The 14827-nt window shown below is 37.6% G+C and overlaps 6 protein-coding genes across 13 annotated transcripts; 3 read left to right on the top strand and 3 right to left on the bottom strand.

The window, feature by feature from the left end:
• The first annotated feature begins 106 nt into the window (after window positions 1–106).
• LOC105694226 (EGF domain-specific O-linked N-acetylglucosamine transferase) lies at window positions 107–5470 on the top strand. Of its 6 annotated transcripts, none has more exons than XM_012414696.1 (11): window positions 107–542; window positions 626–832; window positions 915–1063; window positions 1150–1313; window positions 1389–1509; window positions 1576–1729; window positions 1808–2008; window positions 2124–2257; window positions 2318–2420; window positions 2494–2701; window positions 5397–5470. In XM_012414696.1, exons 1-10 carry the CDS (start codon window positions 369–371, stop codon window positions 2680–2682), a joined length of 1596 nt encoding a protein of 531 aa, XP_012270119.1. In that variant the 5' UTR covers window positions 107–368; the 3' UTR covers window positions 2683–2701; window positions 5397–5470. The 6 variants fall into 6 exon arrangements, with proteins under 6 accessions (XP_012270119.1, XP_012270120.1, XP_012270117.1 ...); XM_012414697.1 differs by lacking the exon at window positions 5397–5470 and adding an exon at window positions 2799–2867; XM_012414694.1 differs by lacking the exon at window positions 5397–5470 and adding an exon at window positions 2782–2819.
• LOC105694228 (uncharacterized protein At4g17910-like) lies at window positions 2821–4978 on the bottom strand. The gene has a single exon (XM_012414699.2). It carries the CDS (start codon window positions 4509–4511, stop codon window positions 2955–2957), a length of 1557 nt encoding a protein of 518 aa, XP_012270122.1. The 5' UTR covers window positions 4512–4978; the 3' UTR covers window positions 2821–2954.
• On the top strand, window positions 5203–6249 carry LOC105694229 (60S ribosome subunit biogenesis protein NIP7 homolog). The gene is made up of 4 exons (XM_012414701.2): window positions 5203–5258; window positions 5397–5622; window positions 5695–5835; window positions 5901–6249. The coding sequence occupies exons 1-4, from the start codon at window positions 5203–5205 to the stop codon at window positions 6018–6020; spliced, it is 543 nt and encodes a 180-aa protein (XP_012270124.1). The 3' UTR covers window positions 6021–6249.
• On the bottom strand, window positions 6072–10183 carry LOC105694225 (polypeptide N-acetylgalactosaminyltransferase 1). The gene is made up of 10 exons (XM_012414693.1): window positions 10034–10183; window positions 9649–9944; window positions 9380–9568; window positions 9138–9304; window positions 8881–9055; window positions 8488–8818; window positions 8215–8400; window positions 7868–8116; window positions 7637–7783; window positions 6072–7561 (listed from the first exon to the last, which is right to left on the bottom strand). The coding sequence occupies exons 2-10, from the start codon at window positions 9855–9857 to the stop codon at window positions 7412–7414; spliced, it is 1803 nt and encodes a 600-aa protein (XP_012270116.1). The 5' UTR covers window positions 9858–9944; window positions 10034–10183; the 3' UTR covers window positions 6072–7411.
• Window positions 10184–12160: 1977 nt separating this feature from the next.
• LOC105704493 (ragulator complex protein LAMTOR4 homolog) lies at window positions 12161–13100 on the top strand. The gene is made up of 3 exons (XM_012433760.1): window positions 12161–12286; window positions 12475–12546; window positions 12603–13100. Exons 2-3 carry the CDS (start codon window positions 12475–12477, stop codon window positions 12843–12845), a joined length of 315 nt encoding a protein of 104 aa, XP_012289183.1. The 5' UTR covers window positions 12161–12286; the 3' UTR covers window positions 12846–13100.
• LOC105704488 (coiled-coil domain-containing protein 130 homolog) lies at window positions 13098–14673 on the bottom strand. 3 transcript variants are annotated; one of them, XM_012433753.2, is made up of 5 exons: window positions 14492–14673; window positions 13977–14343; window positions 13625–13885; window positions 13412–13550; window positions 13098–13339 (listed from the first exon to the last, which is right to left on the bottom strand). In XM_012433753.2, exons 2-5 carry the CDS (start codon window positions 14286–14288, stop codon window positions 13134–13136), a joined length of 918 nt encoding a protein of 305 aa, XP_012289176.1. In that variant the 5' UTR covers window positions 14289–14343; window positions 14492–14673; the 3' UTR covers window positions 13098–13133. The 3 variants fall into 3 exon arrangements, with proteins under 3 accessions (XP_012289176.1, XP_012289175.1, XP_012289177.1); XM_012433752.2 differs by having other exon boundaries at window positions 13977–14308; window positions 14492–14672; XM_012433754.2 differs by lacking the exon at window positions 14492–14673 and adding an exon at window positions 14384–14471 and having other exon boundaries at window positions 13977–14308.
• Window positions 14674–14827: the final 154 nt, after the last annotated feature.

Below are 14827 nucleotides of genomic sequence, written 5' to 3'. Positions count from 1 at the left end.
ATCTCCAGTCGGTAATAAAGCGTAATCGGAAAATCGACGAATAGAACGTTCTACTTTATCGATAGGCGAAACCATTCAAATGTAACGGAGAGGATGGATTAGAAATTCAGGAACCTTCCCACGTGGAGATCTTCAAGGGTTATCAGAGTCAGTGAACGCAAAGGGATGAAGTTCAAAGCATCCGGTCGGAGAAAGTGTCAAAATCAAGATAATTTCAATTCTGATTAACTTTGTCCTATACATGTGTGCTTGTGTCTCCTGCCAATATTTGAAAGGCCACCTGAACAGGTGGTTCCTTTCTACCTTCCCTAATAGTGTCAGCGTGAGGGGATCAGGCACCTACATTCATTTCTACGATTCTACACATAATGGATCATCGACTGTTCACCAATACTCTTATTTTAATTACATCGGCACTCACTGTTACGATGGGTCTAAATTACACCGACATTGATTTACCAGAAGAGCACTTAAAATATTATTTTCATTCTTTTCCTAAGATAGCAGAAAAATGTAAGAATGATTCGATGTGCCCTTATAAGGTGAAAAGGCTGATCTCTCTTAAATATAAATTTCATAACTATTAAACGATGAGTAAGTTGATACATTTAAATTTAATCTTTAGGAACACTTAAATATAGAAGCATGTTGGGGATACGAAGATGATTGCAAATCAAAAAATTCATTCTCCACTCCACATTGTCCAGGCGATCATAAAGGATGGGTTGCAACGAAGAAGGCACAGTTAGATACCTTTTATAATCAAGGCGATTTTGGGTACATAAAGGAACAGCGAAAAGAGATGTCAGTACTCTGTACTCCATTATTTTTAGTAAGTATTAATCTGCTTGTTGTTAAGATAAAGATTTAAGGGAAGTATGTTGATGGTAACGGAAATGAACTTATTATTTCAGGATGATTCGGCACTGGAGTGTTCCAAGCACATGAGATTCTGCCGAGGAAGAAATATCATGCTCAACTTTACTGATTTAATAAATAGAAAAGAGCCGATAAGGTACAAAATGGATGTTCTGTCCGAAGGACAAATTGGAGGATATTGCACGTAAATACTAAATAAAATATTGAATTCCTTTGTATATTTTTAAGATCTGCTAAATGAAAGAGCATTTTCTGATGGATTTTATTCAGATTGAATGAGAAGAAGCTGGAAGAACAAGCTGATCACCTCAGTCCACTGCAATCTTGGGGACCAGAACTGAGATTTTTTAGAAAACTACCTCAAAGACCAATTACATCGGGACTCTGCGATGTTGTAATTGAAAAACCGACATACATCCTGAAGATTGATGCTAGTATGTTCATTTGTAACAATTAAATGCTCGAAGATAAGAATCTCTAATATTACTATTTAAGATATTGTGTTACAGCAGTGAACATGTACCATCACTTCTGCGACTTTTTTAATCTCTATGCATCTCTCCACGTAAATCTCTCGCATCCTGCTGCTTTCAGTACGGACAACAACATCCTGATCTGGGAAAGCTACAAGTATACATATGAATCTTTTATAACTACGATACAATGCAAAACTATTAATAATATTAATTTTTTTAGCTATAATTCTGCATTTAAGGACACCTTTAAAGCATTTACAAGGAACCCACTGTGGGATCTTAAGACATTTAGAGGAGAGACAGTATGTTTTAAAAATGTAGTATTCCCTCTATTACCTCGTATGATCTTCGGTCTATACTACAACACGCCTCTTGTGAGTAACAAATTCTTCCTTCATATGATTCTTCGTGAAAACAATCAAAACAATAATCAGTGCTTTAATGATGTTTAGATTTATGGCTGTGAAAAAAGTGGGCTATTCAAAGCTTTCAAAGAACACGTTTTGCATCGTTTAAAAATTCCACTGCATCCAAGAAAGAGTTCGAAGATCCGGGTAGTTCTACTCAGTAGAGATACACAATATAGAAACATTTTGAATCAGGATGAACTGGTAACTGCTTTGAAGAAAAATCCTAATTACCACGTTAAGAAGGTATTTATCTGAATTCTCCGAAATATTAAAATGGCTTAACTTCGGTGAAAAAAAATATTTACAAAAACGGATAATCATGCAAATATTGGAATAATTTAGTTACATTGGTTTACAGGCAGTTTATAATAAAAATATGTCATTTAAAAAGCAGCTGGAAATCAGTAGTAACGCAGATATTTTCATTGGCATCCATGGCGCAGGATTAACTCATATGATGTTCCTCCCAGATTGGGCGGCAGTCTTTGAATTGTAAGTGTTCAGAAATCATTTAAAATAAGTCAGAATACTAGATCTACAGAAACATTACAGGTACAACTGTGAAGATCCTAGTTGTTACAAGGATTTAGCAAGGCTACGTGGAATTAAATACTTCACATGGGAAAATCTCGAAAAACTCGTCCAACAGGATCCTGTAAGAACTTCAGGATTGTTAACGTAACTTAATATAATTTGCCACTGTGCTCATATTTTTCATCCTTTCTCAGGGAACTCATCCAGATGGCGGAGCTCATGCCAAATTCACTAATTATAGCTTTGATGTCAAGGAGTTTTTGCGCATCGTCACACTAGCAGAAAAACATGTAAAGAACCATAATAAGTTTAAAGACTTTATGATGAAGAGCTTAGAAACAAATTTAACAAATCACAAAAATCTAATTAGAGACGACCTATAACAAGAGGTGTAACATTTTTGTAGGTATTGATATTTGATCAATTTTGATAATGTAGTTATATTTTAAATGTTACATATTCTGAGATTATTTGTAGAAAAGTATTAAATCATTTACAGACCTATGCCAGGAGATACAAGATTTGTACAAAGTGATCTTTTTATTAAAGTATAGAATTTCCTAAAAAATCTTTATTAAACGTGATTTTATTTTGTGACCTATCGAACATCAATACTATGGCAGAAACAATTGCCTTTGGTTTACATTCGTATTCGTTAGAGCTTAATATGTACTTTATATCTGAAAAGTATTACGCAAATTAGCATATTCACAGCTGCATAAACCATGATCACCTGTATAGCTCTTAAATTATCGGTATATAATGTCCGTATTGCCATATTAATGGCACCTGTCAAAAGATTAGCCAACAGGAAAAATGCTAACCCATTATAATTAACTGCTTCAAAAAGTTCAGGTATTCTTCTAATTGAACCACATTCTGATTCATTAAATTTCTGGTCGTTGCCTTTTTGCATCTTTCCAGCATCCTTCTCTGACGATGTTTTGTTTGTCACAGTAGCATGTATTAAAATATCAGAAACAATTTCTACAAGTAGGAGTAATGTGAGCATTGCAGTACTCAAGGTAGTAATCCAGGCACAATATCCAGCATTTGTCAATCTTCGCGAAACTCCAAAATAAGAATCACAAACCAAAGTAACCGCACATGCCTGGGCTGCTATTAATGACAGTTTAATGCACAATACCATTGATTCGTTATACTCTATCTCTAACGACTGCTTTAGAATTCCAAGTACAGCACTTTGGTGCTTGCGAGCTTCCGGATTTTCATTCAAAGAACGATATGTTGCATGAACGAGTCTTCCCACAGCAACTCCAACAAAATATAGTCCAACATATCCTGGTGCTGAAATAAGTCCTTCTCTGTTTGCCGATATAAAATTATCCCTTGGTGCATTACTTAAAACCCACTTTTTCAGTCCAACATTACTCAAAGTATACTCATGCATCATTATAATCCAAATACCAGAAAGCAGTGAATATCTTGAGCTTATGGTACTAGTAATCAAGCTGGCAAATATTCTAACAAATGCCAGTGTTACAAAAAAGTTCCAGTGTACTCCATATTCCGTAACATGGCGCTGATACTGCAAATACTCCACTGCAATAAATCTGCTCATCCCAAGAAGCAGTAAAGACATGCTGTCTTTAAGAGAGCTTATCAGACTTCTTAACAGTGACCTAAAAAAGTATTTCTTTGGCTTCTCTCCAAAATCCCGAGCTTCCGGAGCTACAAGGGCATTCGCAACCATGAAGAGACCCACACCCGTATCCATCAAGCTGTACCCATATACTTCGGTCTTTGCCAATTTTCTCGGAAAGACTTTAAAGTCAACCGCAAGGATACAAATTATTGTAATCACATTAGTGAGAGCTCGGAAGATCGTAATGAAAGGACGTTTACCAATCATTGGTCTTGGCTCCGTAGCAGATAGCGAATATATAGGAATCCTCATAAGAAAAATATTTATGAGGGACAACATTATCATAGTAACACAGACGGACACGACATGTTGCGAGAGCACCGTACAGCATAATATGCATGGCACAATGATTAACAAAAACTCTAGGAATGTCTTGACGTTTTTGCTCAAGTATTGACCAATCAGACCCATCGTGGTTGTCGTCAAAAGAAGACTGCAGACATTTGGCATAATCAAGAAAATGGTTTCTTGTGCCGTCGTGCCGCCGTGATTTGAAACGAATTCCTCTTGCTGCCGTCTATAGCGTTCATCGTCTTTAGTAATCATATTTTCTTAAGCCGTCAACTTCGTTATTATCTTTTACATTTGTTTGGCATGCGACAATAGATTAGGTTAAGTCAGTTTACATAACGCTATTTCATTATTCTCTCGAAATTCTCTCATCTAGGTTATAAAGTTCTAAACCTGTTTCAACAATTCAGTCTCACGGTTAAAATAATAGTTCTTTTATGCATATTCGTGGACTAATCAAACTTGAACCACCGACTTATTCGCCACTGACGACACCAATCCAACCCTAACCTTATCTGATGAAGCCGATTAATTCCCACACACTTGCCCACGCATACGCAGCCCTATATTTCTATGCAATTAAAAGCAAACCCGTTTCTTACTTCCATATTTGTGCATTTTTAAACTTGACACGAATAAATATCTTCTATTTCATGAATCTACGTCAAACTTACGGCAGGTTAATCTGTAATCATCAACTGTTTCTCTTTCTGATTATGAAACCAGAGATGAGTTGGCTCCCAACTCATCTCTGATCAGAAATTCGTTGCGCCGCCCTTGGGGGCAAAAAACGGTGAAAGCTAACGTACGAAACCAGAGGGCAGCACAGGATGCGATCTTACGATCCTGCCCGTGAGCAATCTCCCGACTCATCTCTGCTCATCACTGCGTTCCATTATCAAATTTTATTATAAACTGTGAAAGTAGTTCATAAAAGTAGAAAAAAATGAAACGGTTGCCAGAGGACAAAATGAAACTTTTGTTTGAAAAATTATCAAAATAGTAAGTTAATACAGAGATTTCTAGAGGTTATGGTTTGCATTTATAATCATATTAAGTTCATTTCATTAATGTACAGAATCATGGAACTTTATACACTTTCCGAGATCTGCATTTCAAATCATGCTTATTTCTTTTCAGTATCGGCGAAAACGTTAAAGTTCTTGTGGATCGTCCTGATGGCATTTATTGTTTTCGAGAAAAGAAAAACCGAGTCTACTACGTATCGGAAAAGATTTTATCATTGGCTAATACAGTTAGCCCAGACAATTTAATCAGTGTAGGCATATGCTTTGGGAAGTTCACAAAGACAGGAAAGTTTAGGTTACATATTACTGCGTTACACTATTTGGCTCCATATGCACAGGTAATTGTAACTTGAATCTCTGTTTAACATACCTCATATGTCAAGTCAAAATTGAAATTTCCAACTTTCCAGTACAAAGTATGGTTAAAGTCATCAGCAGAACAACAGTTTTTATATGGTCATCATATAACGAAGTCTGGGCTAGGTCGTATTACAGAAAATACCCCGCAGTATCAGGGAGTTATTATATATTCCATGAATGACATACCTTTGGTACGTAAAAAATAAAATGGAGGTATAGACATTCTGAAGTAAAATATAATGAAGGTCTTTTTCAGGGCTTTGGTGTTGCTGCTAAAAGTACAGCAGATTGTAAACACGTCGATCCAATGGCAACTGTCTGCTTTCATCAAGCAGACATTGGAGAATACATTCGTTCGGAAGATGCTTTACTATAATGAATATGACTGTATGTGTAATGATATTCCCAACATTAAGACAATTTTTTATAAAGTTAAAAAAATAACGTTTATTTTACACCTATTGTACATTTTCTATTCAGAAGACAGCTGTTGCGCTCTTGATAAAAGAGTGAATCCCATTAATTCGTTACAACCGTCTTATGCTACCTTGAGTGTAAGGCACAACCAAAAAATCAATACAATTAAAATTACACGGCATTACAAATTTATGATATTTTGTAATCATAGTTGTAGGCAAACTATTACAAGAATCTTCTCCAGGGGAAAAGAAACATTAAACGTTTCTTATGTTCGTACGTAAAAGAATATAAATATTTCTTTATCATTTAACATATTTCTGTTGCTAGTGTTCCTCTTTTAACGATTAAATAAAGCTATTGACCACCCATTTAATATATGATGCAACTTACAAAATGCACTTGTAATCTCAACAAACGTACTTAGAGTCTTCAAAAAAAAAAAAGGAGAAAACGATAAATAACCACAACAGAAAACCTAGTAAACACGCAATAATACATCCTACACCCTACCGGACAATAATCAGTTCACCTGTGGAAATGATCACTATTTCCAACCTTAAGCAGAACATTGAACAGAGATTCATTTCTTCTGATAACATTGAATAAACATTATCACCGGGTTGTAAACCAGGTACTTTGCACATCTTAGATTAAACCCTCTAAGATGTACTGCATATTGTCTAATTTTCCACACATTGTAAAAATAAAATATAGAAACTAACACGACATACGAGAAAAAAATAGGAAGCATCCTTTTCTATAGTTCACAACATTGCTTCACCTCAGTCTCACATCCAAGTAAATTTTTGATTGGAGTGAATCACAGTTTTCTCTTATTTCTTTTTTTGTTTAACTAGAATTATTTATAAAATCTCTACCGACGTCCGAAAAACTTTTGATGATTAAATTATGTTACTACCTGTCATGCATGAGTTAGTTTTTTAAAAACCATTAAAAAAATATCACCGATTATTAGCAATATGACAGAACTCTTGACAGTGTTGCAATTGTAGGAAAGTTTTTGGAAGACATGATTTCATAGTAGCAGAAATAACTTGTATCTTGTCGTTACCAGCCTCTGGCAAGCCTCAAAAATGATCTTCCTTCCAAATACAACTATTTGCTTTTAGAAAGTCTAGAGTTATCAACAAGTCTTACTGTATATCATCTCATAAAAACAACTGTTACTTTTGAAACTGGTTCAATGACTGAATTAATAAATCCCAACTCATTGTCTTGCCTCCTTTAGGAGACAGTCAATAAGTTGGCAGGCACGTAAGATAACCTATAAAAATATTATACTCTCGCTTTACGTATCACTTTGATAATCTTTTCAATCCACGATCATTATCTTGGAATAATTTCTTCGCCATAGAAATCAAACTGCCAAACCTGATCAGGTGCGTCAGAACAAGTTCTTGCTACAACATCTTGTTCAGAGTTACGATCAGTACCATCTAAGCACAAGCCAGTTTCCACGTGGACAATTTTACCACCCTGGAAATGATTTCAAAACAATTTCATACATTAGACTTTTCTGCCGAAAAATAATAATCTGTGCAGTACACTTACATCAGAGAGTAACCATTCTTGATTTCCCTTTGAGCCAGAGCACTTAGTCATTTGAACTTTCATATGCTTCTTTGTCTTTGGATTATTTATTACCCTGGCACAAGATTCCTCCCTCCGTAATTCACCAATGTTGCTCAGAGAAAAGAACTACAATTTAATAACATAGTAAAGAAATATTTGGTCATCTTCGTCTTAATAGACTTTTGTCACAAATTTTACTGACATACAAACCTGACTGGGGAAGACTTTATCATGACAACTGTAGAGACCTAGGTTATAAGGTTTCTCTTCATTCCGCTGCAAATTATCCAGGCAAACATTTCGACCTCGCAGTTTCACTCTACCGTACGCTATTACATTTTCATCCGGAATGAATTTCTCAGGGTAGACATTCTCCAAGTACCACCGGAAACTCTTACAACCTAATCTCTCTCGTAACTTTAGTCGTTCACTAATATCACCGATCAATTCTTGATCATCCTAGTTTTCATTTAACAGAAATAACAGAAAAAGAATTTAATACAAGAATAAACTATAATCGAAACATTAGTACATATTAGGAAAATTACTTGCCATACCTTAAACTCGTCACGATGTAATAAAAATAATCTTTTATATTCATCCATCCACACATAAGCCAATCGTGCAGTATTTATACCATGGGTGTCTTTGTCGTTTGGAAACTTGTAAGGATGAAAGTCCCTAAAAATGTGGCCAACTCGAGAGCAGGGTATAGTCTCCAAAGTTCCCCCGCACTGCCAAACCTTAAAAGAAGTTTTCTGTCAGAAATGTAAGAAACAGATGATTTTCATTCATGTTTCTTAATTACTGCAATATTCATAAATGATTACTCTGAACGACATCTCCAAGTTCTCTCCACCCCAGCCATCCATTTTGTCGTCATAGCTGCCAATCTGCCAGAAGTACTTTCTGTCTATCGCAAAGAGTCCACCTGCCATTGTTGGTGACTTGGTAGGTGAAATAGGAGACGGTCGAAATCGAAGTTCATCTTCTTGAATATTTATCCACATGAAGTGGCCAGACCAGGTAAACCCACCAACTTGGAAATAGGATGGTTCGTTACCATGGAAATATTCTAAAGTTTCATCCGATATATTGTCAATAATTGGCATCAGTACTGCAGTGTTCTTCTCTTTAATTCTTTGCAGCAGAGGCTCCAGCCTAAAAGTAGATATACCAGGTTCTCCGAATATTTAATTCACTTATAATCAAGAGATATTCACCATTCTTGAATTACTTCACAATGCGCATCAAGGAAGACCAGTACATCACCGGTAGCATTTTTTGCACCAGTGAGACGAGCGCGTATCAATCCCAGACGCTCCGGCAACCGAAGAAGCCTGACTTTTGTTGGCAAGCGTGTTGCCAAGTAATAATCCAACTGGCCTTGCAATTCCTCTAAAAGTAAAGCATTTCATATGAATTTCACTTACTAGACTACCAACAAATCATTTCCCATATGAGAATACATTTGGATTACCTTCGTCACTGTGATCGTCTACTAAAATTACTTCTTTTAATAGATAAGTAGGTGAACCACCCAGAACACTGTGTACAGTTCGTAGCAAAACACTCCATGGTTCGTTGTAAAAAATTATGACTACACTAGCAGTTGGTAAGTCTTTATCGTACGTAATATCCATGCAACTGTGATAATACTTTAATTACATTCCGCACTTAATAAAAAATAAAATAGAAATTCTTAATTGGAAAGCACTTTACCTAGGATCGCGTACGTCTGGTAATTTCCTCGTTAAGGATATTTGATTGGAAACAATGATATTAAGTGCTTTCGTCCGCAGAGCTTTTTCTCCTTCGATTTTCTCTTCTCCTTCTAGGTAGACCGGTTCTCCTCCATCTCCAAGACCTGGTACAATTCCATTCTCAAACTTCTGGATTGCCTTTTCAAATCTGAAACATTCCCAAGCTACTGTTGCATAAGCTTCTTTACATTTTAAACACAAAACTAAATATGCCACAAACAAACGCACTTGTCCCTGTTTTTAATTCTCCAACTTAGCCTATGAGGACTTTCAAGTGTTTGTGCGCTTGACAGTGACTCGGGTGATGTTAATGCCTGCTTGTCAAAGGCAAAGCTATCGTTTACTCTTAACATTCGTTTGGCAATGACCAGCACGCCGATCACATAGATCATGCACACTGTAATCTTGACGAGTGTCCTGCGTCGTAAGACTATCATTGCGAGTCAATGGACATGATCAACAGAACAGACTTTTTCTTCGTAAAATAACTTGTTGTGCAGTGCAAATTATTAAATTAAATCCATCTGAAATAGAGAAACGTATCGTCTAAGTGAGGTTACAATGCATATGTGGCAAGTGAGATAACATAAAGTCCTTAACGATTTCCGCTTACCAGTTCAAAATTGTCCCGAAAACAGTGCTGCATAAAGAAACTGCTGGAAAGAAACACTTTAAACGCAATCGCAGCTAAAATTAGCGGCAAAGGCACTGAAATCAAACCTGTCAAGCCGCAAATGTCAAAGCAAAGATCTCCAGCTGCCAGTTGCGGTGGCAACTCTCGTGAATTGTCGCCTTCGTGAGATTCTCGGTTTAGTTTACGTTTCTTAAGCACTCTACAGATGGCACTGATACTGGAAAGTAGTTACAAATATTCTATAGGTTTGGTTATCTAGAGTTAATATAAAAACTCCAAGCAATGTCGCGAGAGGGCAGTAGCTAATTCAACGCTCGCATCTTTCTGCACTTTCCACGAATGATTTACTAACAGAGATGAGTTGGGAGATCGCTCACGGGCAGGGTCGTGCAATCGCTTCCTGTGTTGCCCTCTGGTTTCGTACGTCAGCATTCACAGTTTTTGCCCCCAAGGGCGGCGCAACGAATTTCTGGTAGGGGCTCGCGTACTTGCAACGGCGGTGCCATCTACCAGTAGCCGTTGACGGCTCACGTACTCGTGATGGTAATACCTTGCAGCTGTTGACGGTGGTGGCTTGCCAACGCTTAACGACACTGCTCGCTTTTGATGGTAAGGGAAGAACATTCGTGGCACCCATTTTGACTTTACCCTTCACTTGCCTTAATTATTTTACGAGAAAGTGAAATTTTACCTTAATTAAATTCTACTTCACAGCTAGTTCGCGGATCGGTGTCATCCCATAAGGATGGTACCGATCCCCCAGGTCCCGCCACGAGGAGGCCGCTGCGATTAGGACCCGCCTAAGCATAGGCACCTGGTTCCGTTGAGTTCCCGGCGTCCCAGGAACTCACAGAACCAGGATTTCATAACCCATACAGCACACCACTCGCATACCATAAGCATCCATCCATACAACAAACCACTCGCATACCATACTCATCCGTCCATACAACGCTCGCCGCAGAGTACAGGGTAAGTCGCCGAGTACATTTCCAGTTGGCATCGAATTACGGATATAATTTGCCGGAAGGGCATACTACTCCTAACGCGAACAATCCAGCAGCTTCCACCGTCACCGACGACTAACCCAGCTCGGCTGTCGGCCCGCGAATATGAGTTTCAGTCGACGGGCTTGTCCCGGCTTACAGCAGGCAGAGCTCCCGCGGGATGCCGCCAAAGCGAAACAACGCATCGCGCAACCGACAACCTGAGCCAGGTAGCCTTGCACGCCGTAGCTTAGCTACGACGTACTAGGTGCCGACGGAAGCTGCCGGATACACTAAAGGTACGGCAATGCCGTACCTGCAAAAATCTACTTCGGTTAGCACGCAAATCCGAAATTACTACCTGCATGGAAAGATACCCGACAACGTCCTGTCCGCAATGTACAATCTCGCACGCACGCAACGAGTGCTTCCACTTTTAATTACGTTAAACTACTATCAGACAAAAAAACACACGCTAAGTGGAACCACTCGTGCAGCTATTTGCGAACCGGTGGTTTCGAACAATAGTTGGAAACCACCGATCCCCCAAGCTCACCACGTGAAGGTTGCTGCGCACCGAAGCCCTTTACAAACGTAATAAATTAACTTAAATATATTAAGAAAGGGAACGGAAGGGAGTGGGGACGTCTCCCATAAGGCCCGGTTTCACAACCCAAGTTAACCGAAGTTTGATTTTTAACCGTTAGGTTAAACCGTAGGTTAAAACTGGGGTTAACCGTTAGGTTTAACAGTAGGTTAAAACTGGGGTTAAATCAGTTACGGTAGAAGCAGGTAACCCGATGTTTACCCTTCGAAAGACCAAAGGGTGATGCTCCGAGCGCGCGCTCGGCCTTATATAGGGTCCCCGACCCCGGCGTGCGCATGCGCAGTTCCTTATCACATCTTTGTATATTCCAATTTTTCAATTTCTTTATAAAAACGGAAATTCATAGCTATGGAACCCTTTGTTAGGGTCTTTATACTCACGTTATAAAATTTCAAACGATCAGGTACACCTAGTCTTGTGAAAAATTTCCTTATTGCCCCTACCAGAAATTCATTGCGCCGCTCTTGAGGGCAAAAATCGATGAAAGCTGACGTACGAAACGAGAGGGCAGCACAGAATACGATCGCGCGACCCTGTCCGTGAGCAATCTCCCAAGTCATCTCTATTACTAACTCATTTCTGACATCACTTCTGTATTTTCTAAAAAAGATTGCGTATTTTATCGCATAAATAATTAAGGTAATTCGTCGCTATTTGTTCTGATTGATTAAATAATTTGCAAAGAGCGTCATAATTTTTTTCATCAAGCGAAGAATATAGATTTCAGACGTAATGTGTAGTATATATGGTGATGCCATCACAAAACATGAACTTTCATGTAGTTACATAGGTATTTTGTGATAATGTGACCTTTTGACGTTTCAAAGATGCTATCCATGGAACGTATCCCAGACCAAGTTGGCTACCTAGTTTTAACAGAAGATGGTGCAGTGTTAGCGGTAATACATGACAAAGTATTCCTTTAAACAATGGGCTAATTCATTTTCCATTTCAGTCTGGAGGAGAGCTGGAAAATGATGAGCGAATTGCTGATATAATAGCTGGTCTAGTAACATCGATTGATAAAATTGACCCTGAGGCTTTTCCATCAGACGAAGGCTTTGATAAAATCTCTATCACCTATCCTGATCACTGCTACGTCATTTGTCTCTCGAATAAAAGGATTCACGTTGTCAAAAAGAAGATGATAGCACAGTCGGTACACCCAAATGAAGAACAGCCTCTCGTAGAAATATAATTTAATCATTTGACTCACCAAAGTTTAATTTGATGATCATTGGCTTATATCTATCATTTCCATGAATGTTACATGGTAGTAACAAAGTGTTACTTGAGAAACAATATTTTATGAGAATCAATTTCATAACTGTGACATGGTTAACTTTGAGAATAGAAAACGTTACACAAAGTTGACATAACTTAAAGAGGTACTTCAAAATGGAGGAAAGCTATGAAACTTGATAAAACGTTAATAAATAATGTATACTTATTATTTTTTACNTATTATTATTAAACCTGAAGGAAACTAGGTATCACTGTCAGAACTCGAGCAATCGTAACCAACAAGTGAACTATTGGTGCTAGAAGATCCTGTAGAAGATGTAGCTTGTGTTGGAGGAACCGATGGCAATTTCGTTTTATTGGTTGAAGTTAATTGTGTACTTTTTGTTGCCTTTTTAGACCTTGCAATGGACACTAATCGCTTTAGTCGCAAACCTGATTTCTTTGTTTCTGCAAGAGAAATTATTTTTATCAATCTCTTGAAAGAATCTAAGTTATTGTAATAGTTACTGCGTATCATACCTTTTTGCTTGTTGTACATAAGTAAACGTGCTAATTTAATATCATCTTCATGTTCATTAACAAGATCAACATCAATACCCATTTTCGTCAGTAACTTGTGGTCAGTCGTTTGCTTACTTTGAAGTTCTTTTTTCCGTGCCTAGAATAATTCATGAAGTAAAAAATCTTTTGGAGAAAAAACCTGGAAGGTAAATAATAGTTTTTTTGAATTACTCGAAATGCAGCACGTAGAGCACAATTAGAGCTGTAGTCATCCTTCCAAGTTGCCTCATTAAGGGCAATAGCATTATCTAGAGCAGAATCACGCGATCGTGCAGTCTTTGTATCTTCAATTTCATGTTCGAGCTTATACATAGCATCGTCATACAGTCTTTTTGATACTTCCTTTGTTTCTGGAACTACCTGTTCATTATCCTTGGGATCCCAACGATTTTCTTGTCGACGAGCACCACTTACAATGATGTAATCCAAATTCTGTTAAAGAATTAAGTTAATTTAAATATACATCAGTTAAGCCTAATTATAACATAATAAATCTTAGAAGACAAGCACATGGGAATCATACCGCAGGATCTGTTTTGATCTCGAAATGATTATCGCAAAGATGACACTTCATCCGAAACTGATATAATGGTGTGCTGTAGTACATTCCAATTTTTTTCTTTTCTGCATTATATCGTACTCCCATTCCAATATGATTACCGCAGCCATCGCACCATATATTATATGGCATTTCAAATCGTATGATGAGGATACCCATGTGTAGTTTGCGAGCTCTTTCACGCAGTGCATGGGTCCCCATAAACTTGTTGAGCCCACCGACTCGAGGGTCATAGTCCGGTGGGTAATATAAATTCGTTCCTTTACGTTCACCCATTTTTTAACTGGTGTGGGAAACTGTAAGATGCAATTAACAATTTAAAGCCTGAATCCTAAAAAGTCAATAAGAAAATAATTAACAAATAAGAATACAACAAACTAAATCCAGTGACAGGAATAAATAAATATTAGATTACGAAAACCACTGATTTAAAATTATAATGTTAACTATACAACGATTCTAGTTAAAATAATTTCCACCTTGGTAAATTCTACTCCTTGCTTCACTTTTCCTTTAAGGTTAAACGTCAACTCTTGCACAGGCGATGAAGTTTAACGATCCTAGAATGCTAAGTACACTGCCATTCATCGGTGGTTACCTCGCGGACCTACTGCCCTCCCCGGCCGTGTGGCGTACTAGCGGCGGGAGTAGCGTGTAATGTGAATTGTCCAAACGGCAGAATGGATTTGCTAAAGAAAATAAATGTTTGTAAAGAAAACAATGAATGAAAATGATTTAAATATTATTGCGAAGTGTCCCTAAGCCACTCAACGTAGTTTTTGTTAAATGATTATTTACAGAAGTTCTTAAAGAAT

The sequence above is a fragment of the Orussus abietinus genome, unplaced genomic scaffold (assembly GCF_000612105.2).
Source record: "Orussus abietinus isolate OABI.00-Male unplaced genomic scaffold, Oabi_2.0 scaffold6, whole genome shotgun sequence".
NCBI classification, from domain to species: Eukaryota; Metazoa; Arthropoda; class Insecta; order Hymenoptera; family Orussidae; genus Orussus; species Orussus abietinus.
The sequence above is the reverse complement of the archived record's forward strand: the minus strand, read 5'-3'. Positions and strand labels throughout refer to the sequence as shown.

Bases quoted from the DNA above. Each gene is read 5' to 3' on its own strand.
- LOC105694226 (XM_012414696.1), top strand. From the start codon at position 369: ATGGATCATCGACTGTTCACCAATACTCTTATTTTAATTACATCGGCA. The intron at 2,009-2,123 runs GTATTTATCTGA...ATTGGTTTACAG, and splicing joins CTAATTACCACGTTAAGAAG to GCAGTTTATAATAAAAATAT. The intron at 2,258-2,317 runs GTAAGTGTTCAG...GAAACATTACAG, and splicing joins TGGGCGGCAGTCTTTGAATT to GTACAACTGTGAAGATCCTA.
- LOC105694228 (XM_012414699.2), bottom strand. From the start codon at position 4,511: ATGATTACTAAAGACGATGAACGCTATAGACGGCAGCAAGAGGAATTC.
- LOC105694229 (XM_012414701.2), top strand. From the start codon at position 5,203: ATGAAACGGTTGCCAGAGGACAAAATGAAACTTTTGTTTGAAAAATTA. The intron at 5,259-5,396 runs GTAAGTTAATAC...ATTTCTTTTCAG, and splicing joins TTTGAAAAATTATCAAAATA to TATCGGCGAAAACGTTAAAG. The intron at 5,836-5,900 runs GTACGTAAAAAA...GGTCTTTTTCAG, and splicing joins CCATGAATGACATACCTTTG to GGCTTTGGTGTTGCTGCTAA.
- LOC105694225 (XM_012414693.1), bottom strand. From the start codon at position 9,857: ATGATAGTCTTACGACGCAGGACACTCGTCAAGATTACAGTGTGCATG. The intron at 9,569-9,648 runs GTGCGTTTGTTT...GGAATGTTTCAG, and splicing joins AGAATTAAAAACAGGGACAA to ATTTGAAAAGGCAATCCAGA. The intron at 7,784-7,867 runs GTTTGTATGTCA...ATTAAATTGTAG, and splicing joins ATAAAGTCTTCCCCAGTCAG to TTCTTTTCTCTGAGCAACAT.
- LOC105704493 (XM_012433760.1), top strand. From the start codon at position 12,475: ATGCTATCCATGGAACGTATCCCAGACCAAGTTGGCTACCTAGTTTTA. The intron at 12,547-12,602 runs GTAATACATGAC...TTTCCATTTCAG, and splicing joins AAGATGGTGCAGTGTTAGCG to TCTGGAGGAGAGCTGGAAAA.
- LOC105704488 (XM_012433753.2), bottom strand. From the start codon at position 14,288: ATGGGTGAACGTAAAGGAACGAATTTATATTACCCACCGGACTATGAC. The intron at 13,886-13,976 runs GTATGATTCCCA...ATTCTTTAACAG, and splicing joins AGATCAAAACAGATCCTGCG to AATTTGGATTACATCATTGT. The intron at 13,551-13,624 runs GTAATTCAAAAA...GAATTATTCTAG, and splicing joins CTCTACGTGCTGCATTTCGA to GCACGGAAAAAAGAACTTCA.